The sequence below is a fragment of the Capricornis sumatraensis genome, chromosome 7 (genome assembly GCF_032405125.1).
Source record: "Capricornis sumatraensis isolate serow.1 chromosome 7, serow.2, whole genome shotgun sequence".
NCBI classification, from domain to species: Eukaryota; Metazoa; Chordata; class Mammalia; order Artiodactyla; family Bovidae; genus Capricornis; species Capricornis sumatraensis.
In genome coordinates, this window is record NC_091075.1 from 95,603,831 (window position 1) to 95,623,364 (window position 19,534).

The window sequence follows — 19,534 nt, forward strand, 5'->3', positions numbered from 1 at the left end:
GTCACTTCAGTCGTGTCCAACTCTGTGCAACCCCATAGACGGCAGCCCACCAGGCTCCCTCGTCCCTGGGATTCTCCAGGCAAGAACACTGGAGTAGGTTGCCATTTCCTTCTCCAATGCATGCAAGTGAAAAGTGAAAGTAAAGTCACTCAGTCATGTCTGACTCTTTGCGACCCCATGGACTGCAGCCTACCAGGCTCCTCCGCCCATGGGATTTTCCAGGCAAGAGTACTGGAGTGGGGTGCCATTGCCTTCTCCAGCATTCATGCATAGAGTTCCCAAAATAGTGATTGGGACACACATGCCTGCCTCATTTTATTGCACTTTATTGTGCTTCACAGATATTGCATTTTTTACAGATTGAAGGTTTGTGGCACCCCGGCATAGAACAAGTTTTTCAGTGCCATTTTTCTAGAAGCATTTGCTTACTTCCTGTCTCTGTGTCACATTTTGATCATTCTTGTAACATTTCAAACTTTTTCATTATTATTGTATTTGTTATGGTGATCTGTGATCAGTGATCTTTGATGTTAATATTGTGATTGTTTTGGGGACACCAGAAACTTGCTGATATAAGACAGTAAGCTTAATAAATGTTGTGTGTGTTCTGTCTGTCTCACCAACCGGCCATTCCTCCATCGCTCTCCTTCTCTTGGGGCCTCCATATTTCCTAAGACCCAACAATATTGAAGTTAAACCAATTAATAACCCCACAATGACCTCTAAGTGTTCAAGTGAAAGGAAGAGTCACACATCTCTCACTTTAAATTAAAAACTAGAAATAATTAAGCTTAGGAAGGAAAGAATGTCAAAAGCTAAAATAGGCTAAAAGCTAGGTCTCTTGTGCCAAACAGCCAAGTTGTAAATGCGACAGAAAAGTTCTTGAAGGAAATTAAAAGTGCTACTCCAATGAACACACAAATGATAAGAAAGCAAAGCAGCCTTGTTGCTGATAGGAAAAAAAGTCTTAATGGCCTGGGTAGAAGATTAAACCAGCCACAACATTCCCTTAAGCTAAAGTTTAATCCAGTACAAGATCCTAACTCTCAATTCTGTGAAAGGTAAGAGAGGTGAGAAGCTACAGAAGAAAAGTTTGAAGCTAGCAGAGGTTGATTCATGGGATTAAGGAAAGAAGCCATCTTAATAACATGAAAGTATAAGGTGAAGCTGTAAGTGCTGATATAAAAGCTGCAGCAAGTTATCCAGAAGATCTAGCTTAGCTAATTCATGACACTAAAGAACAAATTTTCAGTGTAGGTGAAACAGCCTTGCGCTAGAAGAAGATGCTATCTAGGACTTTCATAGCTATAGAGGAAAAGTCAGTCCCTGACTTGAAAGGACAGGCTGTATTGTTAAAGGCTAATACAGCTGGTGACTTTAAATTGAAACCAATGCTTATTTACCATTCCAAAAATCCTAGGGCCCTTAAGAATTAAGTACTAAATCTACTCCATCTGGGCTCTGTAAATGGAACAACAAAGCCTGCTGCTGCTGCTAAGTTGCTTCAGTCGTGTCCAACTCTGTGCGACCCCATAGACGGCAGCCCACCAGGCTCCCCCGTCCCTGGGATTCTCCAGGCAAGAACACTGGAGTGGGTTGCCATTTCCTTCTCCAATGCATGAAAGTGAAAAGTGAAAGTGAAGTCACACAGTTGTGTCTGACTTTTAGCAACCCCATGGACTGCAGCCAACCAGGCTCCTCCGTCCATGGGATTCTCCAGGCAAGCCTGGATGACAGCAAATCTGTGTACAACAGGGCTCACTGAATATTTTAAGCTCAGTCTTGAGATCTACTACTTGGGAAAAAAATGATTTCTTTTGAAATATTGCTTCTTATTGACAATATATCTGGTGCCCAAGAGCTCTGATGGAGATGTACAATGAGATTAATGTTGTGTTCACGCCTATTAACATAGCATCCATTCTGCAACCCATAGATCAAGGAGTAATTTTGACTTTCAAGTCTTATTATATAAAATATACAATTTGTGATGCTATAGCTAACATAGATAGGGATTCCTAGGATGGACTGGGCAAAATATATTGACAACCTTCTGGAAGGGATTCACCATTCTAGATGTCATTAAGAACATTCATTTGTGGGAAGAGGTCAAAATATCAACATTTACAGGAGTCTGAAGCAGGTTCATTCCAACCTTCTTGAATGACTTTGAGGGGTTTCAGACTTTAGTGGAGGAAGTAACTGCATATATGAAAATAATAAGAGAACTAAAATCAGAAGTGGAGTGTCAGATATGTCTGATTGCTGCTATCTCATGATAAAACTTTAATGAATGAGTTGTTTCTTCAGTTCAGTCAGTTCAATCGCTCAGTTGTATCTGACTCTTTGTGACCCCATGGACTGCAGCACGCCAGGCCCCCCTGTCCATCACCAACTCCCGGAGTTTACTCAAACTCATGCCCATTGAGTCAGTGATGCATTCAACCATCTTCTCCAACCTGTCACCTTCAGTCTTTCCCAGCATCAGGGTCTTTTCAAATGAATCAGGTCTTCACATCAGGTGGCCAAAGTATTGGAATTTCAGCTTCAGCACCAGTCCTTCCAGTGAACATTCAGGGCTGATTTCCTTTAGGATGGGCTGGTTGGATCTATTTGCAGTCCAAGGGACTGACTCTCAAGAGTATTCTCCAACACCACAGTTCAAAAGCATCAGTTCTTCAGCACTCAGCTTTCTTTATAATCCAACTCTCACATCCATACCTGACTATTGGAAAAACCATAGCCTTGACTAGATGGACCTTTGTTGGCAAAGTAATGTCTCTGCTTTTGAATATGCTATCTAGGTTGGTCATAACTTTCCTTCCAAGGGGTAAGCATCTTAATTTCATGGCTGCAATCACCATCTGCAGTGATTTTGGAGCCCAAAAAGATAAAGTCTGACACTGTTTCCACTATTTCTCCATCTGTTTGCCATGAAGTGATGGGACCAGCTGCCGTGATCTTCGTTTTCTGAATGTTGAGCTTTAAGCCAACTTTTTCACTCTCCTCTTTCATTTTCATCAAGAGGCTCTTTAGTTCTTCTTCACTTTCTGCCATAAGGGTGGTGTCATCTGCATATCTGAGGTTATTGATATTTTTCCCAGCAATCTTGATTCCAGTTTTTTCTTAATTAGCAAAGAAAGTGGTCACTTGAGATTAAATGTTCTCCTATTAAAGATGCTGCAAAGATTACTGAAATGACAATGAAGGATTTAGAATATTACAAAAAGCTTAGTTGGTAAAGCAGCATCAGGGTTTGAGAAGACTGACTCAAATCTTTTGCAAAAGGAAGATTCAATCAGTATAGCAAACTTCATTGTCTTATTTTAAGAAATTGCCACCACCATCCCAACCTTCAGCAACCACCACCATGATCAGTCAGCAGCCATCAACACTGACTCAAAGTCCTCCACCAGCAAAAAATATTATAATTCATTGGAGGCTTAGATGATAGCTAGCATATTTAGCAATACATTATTTTTCTAATTAAGATATGTACATTATTTTTTAATGTACATGCATAATGCCTAACATAATGCTATGGCACACTTATTAGACTACAATGTAGTATAAACACCATTTTTATATACACTAGGAAGCCAAAAAATTCATGTGACTTGCTTTATTATAGCATTCGCTTTATTGCAGTGGTCTGAAATATCTCTGAAGCATGCCTATAATCATCCCTACATGATGCTCAGCTAATGAATGAATGGGCTTCCCTGGTGGCTCAGATGGTAAAGAATATGCCTGCAATGCAGGAAACCTTGGTTTGATCTCTGGATCAGGAAAATCTCCTGGAGAAGGGAATGGCTACCCACTCCAGTATTCTTGTGTAAAGAATTCTATGAACAGAGAAGCCTGGTGGGCTACATTCCAGGGGCTCTAAAGGAATTGGACACAACGAGCAACTAACATTTTCACTTTTCATAGTCTAAAATAGAGCCTTTCATTGAATGCTTTGCTACTTTAAGCAAAAGTGTTGTGACCCAGAGAGTGAGTTGTGACAGCTGTGTGTGAAAGATCTCAGCATCCTAGTTTTAGTTCAAAGTGTGATAGAAGCTAAGTGCCAGTAAGCAAAAACAGAATCAGAGCTGGCATCTATGCTGATGTGAAATAGAGACACACTTTCTTATATAGGTCTAGAGTGAAGGTGATTGACCATAAATGGCATGGATACATTGCTGTTTCCTTGGGATTGACTATTTCGTTAGAGTCAACCATCCACACGTCCTATTATAGTTCACGTAGGGCTAAATGTTGGTGAGAGAGAATGTCATCTCCCTAAAATTCTCAGATATTCATTTGTTCTTTGAAAGCTAAAAAATCACACTTGAAGCAACAGTAAATTTTAGTCTTCTGTCACTGTTGGTTTTTTTGAGATTTAATTGATGTATATGTATGTATGTAAAACATACAGTTGATGTATTTCAGGTGTACAACATAATGAGTGATATTTGTATATACTGTGAAATGACCACCACAATAAGTCTAGTTAACATCTGTCACCATGTAAAGTTAGTAAATGTTTTTCCTGTGATAAAAACTTTAACTTTATTCTCTTCAGTTCAGTCGCTCAGTCATGTCCGACTCTTTGCGACCCCATGAATCACAACATGCCAGGCCTCCCTGAAAGCATATTCAAAATCAGTGACATTACTTTGCCAACTAAGGTACGTCTAGTCAAGGCTATGGTTTTTCCTGTGGTCATGTATGGATGTGAGAGTTGGACTGTGAAGAAGGCTGAGCACCGAAGAATTGATGATTTTGAACTGTGGTGTTGGAGAAGACTCTTGAGAGTCCCTTGGACTGCAAGGAGATCCAACTAGTCCATTCTGAAGGAGATCAGCCCTGGGATTTCTTTGGAAGGAATGATGCTAAAGCTGAAACTCCAGTACTTTGGCCACCTCATGCGAAAAGTTGACTCATTGGAAAAGACTCTGATGCTGGGAGGGATTGGAGGCAGGAGGAGAAGGGGACGACAGAGGATGAGATGGCTGGATGGCATCACTGACTCGATGGACATGAATCTGAATGAACTCCAGGTGTTGGTGATAGACAGGGAGGCCTGGCGTGCTGCGATTCATGGGGTCGCAAAGAGTCGGACACTTAGCAGTTTTCAAATGATATTATTAATGATTAATGATTATAATCACCATATTGTTGTTCAATTTCTAAGTCATGTCTGACTTTTTGCAATCTCAAAGCAAAATGTATGAAGACCCTCCAGGGGAACCGCTTTTTGACAGTATTAATTCTTCTAATTCATGAATTAGGAAATATCTTTCCATGTATTTGTGTCTTCAGTTTCTTTCATTGGTGTCATATAGTTTTCATATTACAAGTCTTTCACTTCCTTTAATAAATTTATCCCTACGTGTTTAATTTTTTGATACAACTCTAAACGAGGTTATTTTCCTAATTTCCCTTTCTAATGGTTTGTTATTAGTGTACAGAATGCAACAGATTTTTGTGTATTGATTTTGTATCCTGCAACTTTACTGAATTTATTTATTCATTCTCAGTTTTTTAGTGAAGTCTTTAAGGTTTTCTATATATAATATTTCATCTGCAAATACTGACAATTTTCTTTTATTCTGATTTGGACACCTTTTATTTCTTTTTCTAGTATTGTGTCATTGTTGAAAAGAACCCATTGTTGGCTCATTTCTAGACTTCTTGATTATTAAACAATTTGCAGTATTACTTGTATTTAAGCCTTATGGCAATATTGTAAACATAGGTTTTATTTTAGCATTTTAAAGCTGAGAAAACTAAGGATCAATATAGTAGTAATCTGCCCATGTTTCTATACCTGGTAAACAGTACAACCAGGATTTTAATGTAAGTTTCTGACATTCTGAGTTTAGTGTGGTCTGTATGTGTTCTGGTCATGTAAAACAAACAAGTATCATGGTAGTGTGCCCGTTTAGATTTTAAGCCTCAGTACTAATCTGAAAGCTTGAATAGGTGAAGGGGTTAACTATTAACTTCCCCAAGACTTTAAGTTAAATGATCCATGAACCTATTATACAGAGTAAAGAAAATAGACCTTGGGCTGACCTTAAATTAATTTATCTTGTTTCTGCCTGAGGTTCCTTTATTTTACTGTTCAGTGATTTTTCAAATTTTCTATTTTAGACAGTTTTTTGTAAAGCAGTTTTAGGTTTACAACAAAATTGACAGGAAGGTACAGACATGTTCTCTGTGCCCCCTGCTCCAGCACATGCGTAGCGTAGCCCCTCCAGTTGTCAGCATCAGTCACTAGAATGGTACACTTTTCACCAGGATAAATCAACACTGACACATAATCACCCAAAGTCGAGTTTACTCTTGAGTTCACTTATTTTGCATCCTATGGGTTTAGACCAATGTATGGCGTTTATCCATCATCGTATCATACAGAGTTGGTACTGTAATGCCCTAAAATTTTTCTGTGCTTTGCCTATGTCCCTACTGCAACCCCTACCTCCCACCTTTGGCAAACACTATTCTTATTGTTGCCTTCCATGCTTTTACCCTTTTCAGAATATCATAGTTGAATTCATACTTTTTAGACTGGCTTCTTTCGCTTAGTAATATGCATTTAAGATTCCTCCATGTCTTTTCATAGCTTGGTAGCTCATTTATTTTAGTGTTGCATGATATTCCATTGTCTAGCTGAACCACAGTTTATTTATCCATTCTCCTGCTAAAGGACATTTTGAGTGCTTCCAAGTTTGGGCCATTGTGAATTAAGGTGCTGTAACCATCTGTGTGCAGATTTTTTGGGTAGACCTTTAGTGAAAAAGCCAATCTAAAAAGTATGAGACCAGAAACAATTTGACTATTTCTCAGAGAAATCAAAAACGTTGCTTAAAGAAAGGGTTACACATGCAATTAACGTTTTGATTGTAAGTTCTTATGTTTGCTTGCTAAGCCCTGCGCCATCATGGTATATTTTGTTGTTATGTAATTTGTACTAGGCTTTCCACGTGGCTTGGTGGTAAGGAATCTGCCTGCCAGTGCAGGAGACGCAAGAGATGCGGGTTTGATCCCTGGGTGGGGAGAATCCCCTTGGAGGAGGAAATGGCAATGCACTCTCTTCCCTGAGATATCCTATGGACAGAGGGGCTAGTGGGCTATAGTTCATAGGATCACAAAGAGTCAGACATGACTGAGCGACCAAGCATTCACAAATTTGTACTAAAAAATAACTTTCCTTTTTTTTTTTTTTTTTTTACTTTATTTTACTTTACAATACTGTATTGGTTTTGCCATACATTGACATGAATCTACCACGGGTGTACATGCGTTCCCAAACAATGTAAAATTTTCCCATCTCCAAGTTAGGGAACTATTTTTAAGAAATTCAGATATAGAATATTTTTAAAATTTCTTTTCTGAAAGTGAAAGTCTGTCAGTCATGCCCAACTCTTTGCCATCCCATGGACTATACAGTCCATGGAATTCTCCAGGCCAGAATACTGGAGTGGGTAGCTGTTCCTTTCTCCAGGGGATCTTCCCAACCCAGGGATTGAACCCAGGGCTCCCACATTGCAGGCAGATTCTTTACCAGTTGAGCCATTTTATGTGACATAAAATACTAATTTTTAAACAAAATTATCTGAATATAATTAGTAGTTGTGACTATAATTAATAGAAACTATTTCTAGAAAAATTAGAAAATTATAAGACAATAGAGTAATGAGGCTCTAAATTTAGTGATAAATTATATTTAACTGATGAATGGGCAAAACAAGTTTTTTAAATCGGAATAAGAAAATTTTATGTTAAATGATCTTCCTATTTTTTAACTGAACCCAACGTTCAACAAAAGTGTAATAACTGAACAAATATAAGATAGTATCTCTTTTATAATATTATTTTAATATATCTTAAGTTAATATGTCAATAATCAGCTAAAATTTTTTGATAAAGACAATTTTTTTAATCCTAACAAAATAATATGTGGCTTCAGAGAACTGCAAAAATATGTGTTCAACAGTCAAAAATATCCAAATAAAGGGAAAAGTTATGTACAAAATCATAAAATAATTAGGCTTCCTCGGAAATGAGCAATCTTATAAACGACCAACTCAATGTTACCAACAGAAAAATATATTCAGTGAAAGCATATGAGACAGAAGCCAAAAAACTTATCTGTGTAGTACTCCATTCTTTACATTAAATTCATGTTGGATTTCAAAAAAAAAAAAAATAATAACTTTCCTCCCTTTACTTATAGAGGCAAGGATGTACCTCGGTCACACGGATAGTTGAGTAATATGACCAAAGGTGTTTAAGTTTTCGATCTTTCCTCCTCTTATGTAGGGTAAGGATGGTGAAGGCTCCCAAAGGTGCTCCTCACTTCAAAAAAAAAATCAACGTAAACATTAAAAAATTGTATTTTGCAATTATTTATTTTTATTTAACAAAAGGCCTTCTTAACATAGATTCCAAGCACTTCAGAGAATCCTGAATCCACTGAAATTTATGGAAAAGTTGGAACTCTTGTCCTCAAGCTCCCAAAATTAAGAGTCATTGGTCCCAGGGCTTCCCTGGTGGTCCAATGGTTAGGACTTAACCTTCCAGTGCAGTAGGTGAGGGTTCAATCCCTGGTCAGGGAGCTAAGATCTTGCATGGCCAAAACTCCAGAACATAAATCAGAAGCAATATTGTAACAAATTCAGTAAATATTTTTTAAAAATGGTCCACATAAAAAATCTAAAGAAAAATAGAGGAAACATTAAGGGAAAAAAAAAAAGGAAGAATCATTGATCCAACTCTGGCCCTCCAGAGAGCATGAAAGATCGAACTCAAAAAAGCAGATGCAATAACTTTGACATTTGACCAAATGACCACAGTCATAAAACTGTCATTCTCCCAGGGATAATGTCGTCTCTCCTTCAGGAGGGCTATTTCTGGACTTCTCTAAGGACATGGAACAGACCTTGTCAAATCCAACCATATCTTTTAGTTGTGTTCTCAAGGAAAAGACAAATCTAAAACCTGTATGGACTCATTAGTAGGAGTCACTAAATGATGCTTTACTTGGCTGAAGTAGAGGTCAGATTCTCACTGACTTGTTACTAAGTCTAGGAGAAAGTAGAAAAGTAAAAAGTTTCTTGTAATGAACCCATGTATAAGCAGACCACACATTTAAAGTATCAACAGTGCAGCTTTTTCAGGAGGCACTGCAGATAAACCCACTGATGAGTCGGTGGTGCAGGTGCTCCTACAAACCTGACTTTTAGAGAAGGGAAGGCATGTAGGGTATGGAAAAAAGAATCAAGGGTCTGGCAACTCTGCTTTCATTTCCCTCCAGTGATCAGCTTTCACCTGGATGTCTCAGGTAATCCAAATAAAATATTAAGGTCACTGCTTTATTCACGAAGATGTCTTCCACTTATTGCATTGAACATAATGAGCTGGTAAAAATGGGTCTGCTTACTTCCAAACAAATACCATTAGAATTACTTGTGCAGACATTTCTATCCTTTTAAAAAATTATTTTCTGATGAGACATAAACAAGTTATTTCCAAAAGAGATTTCTTAAAAATGTGTTTCTCTGGAAGAATGAATTAAATCTACAATAATTCCAAAAATAAAAGCTTTTATCAGCATTACCTACGAGTGCATATTTGAAAATTCTGAAATAGTTGGGTATACCAGACCACCTGACCTGCCTCTTGAGAAACCTATATGCAGGTCAGGAAGTAACAGTTAGAACTAGACATGGAACAACAGACTGGTTCCAAATAGGAAAAGGAGTACGTCAAGGCTGTACATTGTCACCCTGCTTATTTAACTTCTATGCAGAGTACATCATGAGAAACGCTGGGTTGGAAGAAACACAAGCTGGAATCAAGATTGCTGGGAGAAATATCAATCACCTCAGATATGCAGATGACGCCACCCTTATGGCAGAGAGTGAAGAGGCTAAAAAGCCTCTTGATGAAAGTGAAAGAGGAGAGTGAAGAAGTTGGCTTAAAGCTCAACATTCAGAAAACGAAGATCATGGCATCTGGTCCCATCACTTCACGGGAAATAGATGGAAAAACAGTGGAAATAGTGTCAGACTTTATTTTGGGGGGCTCCAAAATCACTGCAGATGGTGATTGCAGCCATGAAATTAAAAGATGCTTACTCCTTGAAAGGAAAGTTATGACCAACCTAGATAGCATATTCAAAAGCAGAGACATTACTTTGCCAACAAATGTCCATCTAGTCAAGGCTATGGTTTTTCCAGTGGTCATGTATGGATGTGAGAGTTGGACTGTGAAGAAGGCTGAGCACTGAAGAATTGATGCTTTTGAACTGTGGTGTTGGAGGAGACTCTTGAGAATCCCTTGGACTGCAAGGAGATCCAACTAGTCTATCCTAAAGGAGATCAGTCCTGGGTGTTCATTGGAAGGACTGATGCTAAAGCTGAAACTCCAGTACTTTGGCCACCTCATGTGAAGAGTTGACTCATTGGAAAAGACCCTGATGCTGGGATGGATTGGGGGCAGAAGGAGGAGGGGATGACAGATGATGAGATGGCTGGATGGCATCACCAACTCAATGGACACGAGTTTGGGTAGACTCCGGGAGTTGGTGATGGACAGGCAGGCCTGGAGTGCTGCGATTCATGGGGTCGCAAAGATTTGGACACGACTGAGCAACTAAACTGAAGTGAACATTTATCAATATCACCTTGTTGTGAAAGTTGCTTCTTAAAATGACTGTTATTATGGTCCTTTAGCCTCTTTGTTATTCAGTAGAAAGAGCTTTGTAGAATAGCTCACAGTATCTTCACTTGCTCCCTTACTCTTTCCATTTGTAAGCATCTCTTCAGAGTGTTAAGGTAATCTAAGAAACAAAACTTTTAGCTACAAGTTTATAGAACTTGCCTAAAGGTGACCGGACTACAAGGTGATTTATACCTATGTGTGTATGTGCGCCCTTTCTAGTTTCTGATGGAGAACACACAAGTCCAGAGATGGCCCTCACCATTCACTTACTTCGCACAGATCAGCACCCACCAGTGTTCCAGGTCACAGCTCCTCTGCTTGAGGTCAGCCCAGGAGGCAGCACTTCTATAGGTAAGAACTGGGAACCTGCAAGAAAATGGCTATGAAGATGGAACCATATTTCACTAACAGTCCCTGTTTAAACCTCTTCATGGTTACCAAAAAGTAGTGACCTTCTCTTCCGGAAGTTGCATGCTTTCTCAGCCATAGCAGTCCCTTTGGCCATTTCCATGCAAATGGAAGTAACAGAGAGAAGGAAATAAACCCTTCAGAGGCCAGTGCTCAGTGATGGAATACAACACTGAATTCATTTTCCAGCCTCCAGGAGTTTGATTTGTTGCCATCACTAAAATATAAAGTAACAGAGAGCAGAGAAGAGACGTGAGGGAAATGGTTTCCAGGGCTGCTCTTGTTTTCTACTGAGAGAGTGAAAAGTAACAGGAGTGGCAGATTGCAGTAACCTTCAGAAGTTGTGAAGAGCTAAAGTTGACCCAAGTGTTTTATATGTGATTTTATTTACCTATTAGTATACTCACTCTTTAGAAGTTTATTCTTTTACCAAGAACATCTGAAGAGGGAAGAGTGGATATTTTGATTTTTGTAAGGTGTGTTCTTATACATCCTTATCCAGTTTCTCCCTGTCAGTATTGGCCTCAAGTGAATTATCATCCAACTTTCTAGCAAGTCATAGATATAAAGATAACTGTCCCTTCTGCCCCAGTCTTTCTCTTGTGATGTGCTGGCCAGAGGAACCATTATTAAAATAAGCTGGCTCCTCTATAGATTCGGAGAAAGGAGAAGGGAAGAAACAATAATAAGCAAAAACCACTTCCACGAGTATTTTATGGAAGAAAACCTACCTAGTCAGTCAGGACTGACCTTTTTGTGGACCGCCATTCCCTCGTTTGTGTGGAAGAAAAAAGGTGTTCTGAATTTGGAACTACCGACTCAAACAAACTCTTAAAGAACTTACTTACAATTTGTGAATTGACTGTATTCAGTTTTCTCTCTTTTGTGGTCGATTCAGTTGAGCATTTTTGTAACCATCGGGTTTCCCACAACATGGCTTCCAGCCTGGCCTGGGGCTTTACTGTATGTGGAGTGTAGAGTTGCTAACATCCGCAGCTCACCATGCTCTATTCTCCTGACTACAGAACTTCAGTTGGAAGTACGAGACACGAAGACAGTGCCTGAGGAACTCCTCTTTGAGCTTCGGAAGCCTCCACAGCATGGCGTGCTTATTAAGTACACAGCTGGGTCACCAGGGCCCATGGCCACAGGTAGCCTGCTCACTCCATCATTGGCCTCCTGGAACTTCTATTTTTTTAAACTATTTTAATGTTATTGGAGTATAGTTGATTTACAATGTTTTGATAGTTTCAGGTGTATAGCAAAGTGATTCAGTTATACATGTACTTATATTCATTCTTTTTTAGATTCTCTTCTCGTATAGAATATTGTTCTTGCTCCACAGTTGATTTTATGTCTCCGACAAGAAGTAAAGCAATATTGTGGGATAAGGAGGTACTTAGAAAGGGAAGACCTTTAATGTTTAGTCCATTGGCTGAAGTACTGGGGACTTCCTTCTCTGCACCACCACCCACACTCCAAACTATGAAGCTCTTTTCTCAGGTTGTATATAAAATTGATTTCTAAAACCTGGAGTAAGTACGTTTGGAACAACCTCATATGAGTTGTCAGCTCCATGTGAATCTTCACAGTATCTTAAACACTCTGACTCTTAGGGTATAAGCTGCATGTAATTTTCATCCATTAAAAAAAGTGGTTATGTGACCAGCTTTCTAAAATAATTTTTATTGTACTTTATCCAATTATAAAAATCATGCATGCTGATTGTTTAGGAAATACAGAAAAGTTCAAAGAACACAACTGAACCTAATTTTTAATAGTTAGCTCTCATATATTGAAGTGAATATGTTTCAAAGTTTTCACATTGGGATGCTATATACTTATTGTGACAATCCGTATTTTCTCAAAACTTTCATGTAATTCCTAATAGGCATGTAATAATGTGTTCTTCTAAATATTGCTGCAGAGGGAGAATGTCAACTTTTTTACCTTGAAGCTACATAGGATTTGTAACAACAATAAATAGGCACTTGGGATTCACAAAGACAGATTGTTTTTAAAAAGTTACTGAGCAAAAGAAGTATCATTATGATAGATTTCTGATATCCTAAGGGATCTATGTTAGGAGCATAACAGTCATAGCCCAGTTTCTTTAACATTATATTTAACCAACATTTGTATAAAAGATATGTGAGTTTGAAAGATGTTTGTAAAATATTAGTTTTATTATCATTTTAAGGAACAATTACACTAGCATCAAGAGAAGGCTTGGAAGAAGAAAACAAACGAATAAATTTTTTAGTTGTCTTATATAACATCAATTATTATAGTCAGTAATCTGTGAGGAAATAGAGTTGAATGCAACATCCAAGAAGACCAGTTCCTCAGCTGTGCTCAGGAGTCATGGGGCCCCATGGCACTAAGTAGCATTTCTCATAAAAAGGGTTCTATGACCAAACAATTTTGAGAAGCTTTCATATTGCATATTGAAGATTCTAGAAATCTAGTGAATCCTGCCATTTAAATATTTTAAATTTTGTTTAAACCTATGTTTCTTAAATGTTTATGACCTTGAAATTTTTTTTCCCACACAACACCTATCACCTAATTATGAATAGACTTACGCAGTGTAGGTTTCTAGACTTACACAGAGTAGGTTTCTAACTTCAAGTATACTTTTCAAGTTTTCAGTGTTTTTTAACTTTCTTAACTTTTAAAATAAGCCATCAGTATTATGGTTAGATTCTAGAAGGGCTATCATAAAGAATAGAAGTATGCCCTGTATCGTCTAGAATGAAAAGTGAAGCGTAGAGCTTAGAGAGGCAGATTTTGGCTCCATCTGATTTAAAGCTTTAAAAACATTTCAGAGTTATCTCCAGTGGAATCAGCTTCCTTGTAAAATGGTGAGCCTCCCACCTTGAGCCATGCTGAAGCACAGGCTAAAGAACCCTTTACAAGGCTAGTGTAAAGGGAATCATACGTTGGGTGGTTGGTTGAACTAATTAGCTTACAACTCCCAGGGTTTATGATCCTGTATGTGCTTTGAAATCCTAAGAATTGTTCCCAGAAGTTATTGGGTTTTTGCAACTTGTTTTGTTCTTAAAAGGTGACGCTTTCACATATGAGGATGTAGAGAAAAATGTCCTGCAGTATCTACACGATGGCTCGTCTGCCCGGGAGGACAGCATGGAGATCTTAGTCACAGACGGCCTTTCCACCACAACAGTGGACGTGAGGGTGGAGGTATCCCTGGCCGAGGCCCGGGGGCCCCGACTGGCTGCTGGTGCCTCGCTGAGCATCACGGTTGCCAGTAAGAGCACAGCTGTGATCACTCGGTCACACCTGGCTTATGTGGTAAGTTCTTTCATTTGTCTTTTTGTCCACTGCACCCTCTGATCAGGTTGACTAGAAAGTGATGCCGTGGCTGAACATGTGGGCCATCAGGTCTATGGCCATAAAGGAACTTTTCGTCAGCTTCCCTATCATTCTGCTCTTTGCAAGTAGTGACGCTCTTTATTCCAGCTGCTCCCACTGTTTCCCCAGCAGACAAGTGAATGAGCAGAACATTGATGAAAATGCACTGAGAATGTGTAAGGATGGGTGATTTGCACTAGGAAACAGTAACAGTGTCAAAAAGCCCAAGTTCCCATATTTAAAGCTCCCTCCATAGTATTTCAAATGGGAATTTTAGAGGAAGAGCAACTTAGAAGAATTTACCCATCAATGACTGATAAGTTATGGTATTTCATGGCTCACTTTTCTGAGAGACAGCCCACTTCTCACTAGCGTTTGTCTCAGGTCCAGCTCTGGACCGAATGCTGGCACGCTTGTTTAGCAGGATTCCTGACTCACCCTCCATTCCATGCCCCACAAGAAGCAGGGACCAAGGGTAGATTCAGAAACTCTGTTGTTTTTTCCACTAGTCTGACCTTAATTTGATATGTGATCCTGGTTAATTAAACTCATCTTCTTTCTTTGACTTTACCTCTGGAGCTAAGGTATGTATGTTGTGAACATAAACTCTCTGTGTAAATATCATAATGAGTAGTTTTGACAAATACATTGAAATAAAAATGGTTATTTGAATGATAATCACTCTTAGTATTGAATTTTTCCTTTGCTAATCTTAAAATTTCCTCCAATAACCTAGCCTTAAAAAAATTACTGTATAGTTTTATGTAATCCTTTTCTGAGCTGAAGAATATGGTTATAAAATCTAGGCCTGAATAGTAGCATGTAAGATAAAGCATTGGCCTGGGAACAATTGCTTCAATTGCTTTTGCACAGATTTTCCCCTAAAATTGTCTTTTCTTAACTTATGGGAAACTGCTTTTCACCCTGATTCTTCTCATGGGTCTAGTACAGTTTCAGAACACTTTTGGCCTTGTTTTTAAATTGACAGGTGATTCTTACCCTAGGTTATGGCCTTTTGAGTCTTATGAAACATGAATTCATAAAAATTTATGAATACAGATATAATCAATAGATTACCAAGGCTTGAAAAATGTTTGACAGACCAAAATAGGATTCCAGGAGCAGTTCCTTCCCATTAGGTGCATATTATGAGCTGCAGATCAAAATGCAAGCCCATTGGCAACTGAACATGTATTTTCAGAAACTGATTGAATGCGAATTTACCCACTGGAGCAGAAAGAAGACTGCAAAAGAATTATTCTAGCTCACTGAAAGCATAGCATATTTTAAAGACTTAGCTAAGTTATTTATTAATACTAACTTTCTCTGAGTGTTGTGGAAGAATTTTTTACTTAATGTCAAGGGGAAGATTTTTCTAGGTATGCATAGTTAATGAGTTTGCTGTGAACATCCAGAAAAGTTGGGAAAGCCATCCCAAACCTTGGTCATAAATGGGGCAGTTATTGTGTTGTGCTTGTGTCTGACTCTTTGCAACCCCATGGACTGTAGCCCGCCAGGCTCCTCTGTCCGTGGGATTTTCCCAGTAAGAATATGGGAGTGGGTAGCCACTCCCTTCTCCAGGGGATAATTCTGACCCAGGGATCAAACCCACGTCTCCTGTATCTCCTGCATTGCAGGCGGATTCTTTATCGCTGAACCACTGGGGAAACCCAGACTATAACACAAAGGAACATGTGAGCCTATTCTTAATTACAGTATCGTGAGCTGCAAGCAGGTGAAATGACGTCAGGAGAAACAAAAGGCAAAAATGGGATTCTGTGTGATTTGCTTCTTAGTGGTTTTTTCCTGTACACAATTTGCTGTGTACTGCAAGAAAACAAATAGGCGAGGGATGTGTGGGTTTTACGGTTAAAATGAATGGGTTCTCATCCAAGCTTACCACTTTTGCTAGTGTAATAACCCTTGACACGTTATTGAACTCCCTAGGGCTCAGTTTTCTCATTTGTAATATGGAGAGGATGATACAAGATTAATCTTAAATAGCTAATAGAATTGCTATGCACTAGCCAAAAATATATTAATTCAAAATAAACCATCTATAATAATATTACATAATGTGTATGAGGTATAAATGTAACAAAAGATGCATAACTTCTAGGGAAAATTGATGCTATTACTGACTAGAAAGAAAATCCAAAGGAATTTCTTGACAAAGTTTCAAAAATGAGAATTTAGGAACGGGCTGGATAGAAGATCAACAGAACAATAGCATTTCTATATAAGAGCAAAAAATAACCAATGCATTTAACTAAAAAGATGATACCACTTAAAATAGTGTCACAAAAGTTATATTCCTTGGACTAAATCTAACAAAAACCAGCCAATACTTTTACAGGGAAAATTGTAATACTTAATTGGCAGGCATTTTTAAAAGCACTGCTGCTGCTGGTGGTAAGTCACTTCAGTCGTGTCCAACTCTGTGCGACCCCATAGACGGCAGCCCACCAGGCTCCCCCGTCCCTGGGATTCTCCAGGCAAGAACTCTGGAGTGGGTTGCCATTTCCTTCTCCGTTTAAAAGCACTAGGAGATGCCACATTCATAGGAATATTTAGTATCAAAAAGATATCAATTATCCCACAATATGATCTTTCCATTCAACTAAGTACTAGTCAAAAGTTCAGTGACCTTTTAATGATCTTGATAAGCTCATTCTATAATGTATCCATGCATGCTAAGTCACTTCAGTCGTGCCTGACTCTTTGCAACGCTATGGACTGTAGCCTGCCGGGCTCCTCTATCCATGGGATTGTCTAGGCAAGAATACTGGAGTAGGTTACCATGCCCTCCTCCAGGGATCTTCCCAACCCAGGGATTGAAGGCACATCTCTTACGTCTCCTGCATTGGCAGGTGGGTTCTTTACCACTAGCACCACCTGGGAAGGTGTCTATAATGTTTAAAGAACAACAAAAGGCCAAAATTCTGAAAATGAATGACAGGAGGGCAGGGGTTTGCCCTATCAGATATCAGGATTTGATATAAATGTGCACTGTTTAAATCAGTCCACACTGGTATATACTAGAGAGTCTAGAAAGAGACTCATACTTGAGATTGTAATATAAAACAGATATAGCAAGCCAGATTGGTGTAATGGGAGAAACTATTTGAAACATGAATCTGCACAAATTATTATTCATATTAAAAAGAAAACAAGAGCTTGTACTGCTGCCTCACACCCTAGACAGATATTAAGTGTAGAAATCAAGTCCTTAAATGTCATAAGTAAAATTGTACAATTCTTTGTAGGGTATAGGTGAATATTTTCATGATAATGGGAAAAGGAAGAATTTCTTAAACTACAAAGAGAAAATGCTAACTAACTATAAAGAAAAGATTGAAAATTTGATTGTATTAAAATTAAAATTTATGTTCTCCAAAACACACCATAAATACAAAAAAAAAAAAACCCTACTTACAAACTGGAAAAAAGATATGTACAACACATAGAACCAAAGATAACAAAGAAAATATAAATAATATCTGGCAATAAAGAAGAAAAAGATAATCCATTTGAAAAATGAACTGGAGACATGAGCAGGAATTTCAGAAGAGGATTCCATAGGGCCAGTAAAGATAAGAGACATTCACCTTTTTAGACATCAGGAAACGCAGGCAAAGACTATATGCTGGTTAGTACCAATTCAACTGGCAAAAATTTTTAAATATGAAAATACCAAATGTCAGAGAGGAAATGGATCTACAGGAGGTTCTTTTATGATGGAGCTGTAAATTAGAACAACCGCTCTGGGAAGGAATTTGACATTGTCTTGTAATGATGAATGTTCATGTTTCCTAACCATTCCTCTCCTGGATTTCTTTCCAAGGGAGAATTTCACAGGTACAAAAGATACACACAATAATATACACAAGAGTACTCACAGCAATGAAAGTGAAAGTCACTCAGTTGTGTCCAATTCTTTGAGACCCCATGGCTATACAATACATGGAATTCTCCAGGCCAGAATACTGGAGTGGGTAGTCTTTCTCTTCTCCAGTGGATCTTCCCAACCCAGGGATTGAACCCAGCTCTCCCCACATTGCAGGCAGATTCTTTACCAGCTGAGCCACAAGGGAAGCCCAAGAATACTGGAGTAGGTAGCCTATCCCTTCTCCAGGGGAGCCTCCCAACCCAGGAATTGAACCAGGGTCTTCTGCATTGCAGGTGGATTCTTTACCAACTGAGCTATCAGGGAAGCACTATTTATAATAACAGTTACACTATTTTATAGCAGCAAAAATACTGAAACAAGCCCAGTGTCTATCAGCATCAACAAATGGAATAACAGATAATTTGGAGCATACTTATTCTGTGGAATACTAGAGAACATTCAGAAGAGATGAACAATAGCTTCACAAAACAACATTCATGGATCTTTCAGTCAGTTCAGTTGCTCAGTCGTGTCTGACTCTTCGTGACCCCATGGACTGCAGCACGCCAGGCTTCCCTATCCATCACCAACTCCCAGAGCTTGCCCAAACTCATGTCCATCAGGATGGTGGTGCCATCCAACCATCTCATTCTCTGTGGTCCCTTTCTCCTCCTGCCTTTGATCTTCCCCAGCATCAGGGTGTTTTCTAAGGAGTCAATTCTTCACATCAGGTGGCCAAAGTATTGGAGTTTCAGCTTCAGCATTAGTCCTTCCAATGAACATTCAGGACTGATTTCCTTTAGGATTGACTGGTTTGATCTCCTTGCAGTCCAAGTGACTTGGAAGAGTCTTCTCCAGCGCCACAGTTCAAAAGCATCAATTCTTTGGCATTCAGATTTCTTAATAGACCAACTTGCACATCCATACATGACATCTGAAAAAAACTATAGCCTTGACTAGACAGACCTTTATTGGCAAAGTAATGTCTCTACTTTTTAATATGCTGTCTAGGTTTGTCATAGATTTTCTTCCAAGAAGCAAGCACCTTTCAACTTCATGACTGCAGTCACCATCTCCAGTGATTTTGGAGCCCAAGAAAATAAATAAAATAATGGATTTTAGCCATCTTCTACTGAGTGAAACCAG

At 38.8% G+C, this 19,534-nt stretch overlaps 1 protein-coding gene across 1 annotated transcript in view; it reads left to right on the forward strand.

The window, feature by feature from the left end:
- The window catches only part of FRAS1 (Fraser extracellular matrix complex subunit 1), a 317,287-nt gene that overhangs the window by 199,669 nt on the left and 98,084 nt on the right, over positions 1 to 19,534 (forward strand). Inside the window, exons 35-37 of the mRNA XM_068974976.1 lie at positions 10,936 to 11,067; positions 12,150 to 12,275; positions 14,192 to 14,439. Of these exons, the coding sequence (XP_068831077.1) occupies positions 10,936 to 11,067; positions 12,150 to 12,275; positions 14,192 to 14,439 (506 nt within the window). The remainder of the gene's footprint in view (positions 1 to 10,935; positions 11,068 to 12,149; positions 12,276 to 14,191; positions 14,440 to 19,534) is intronic.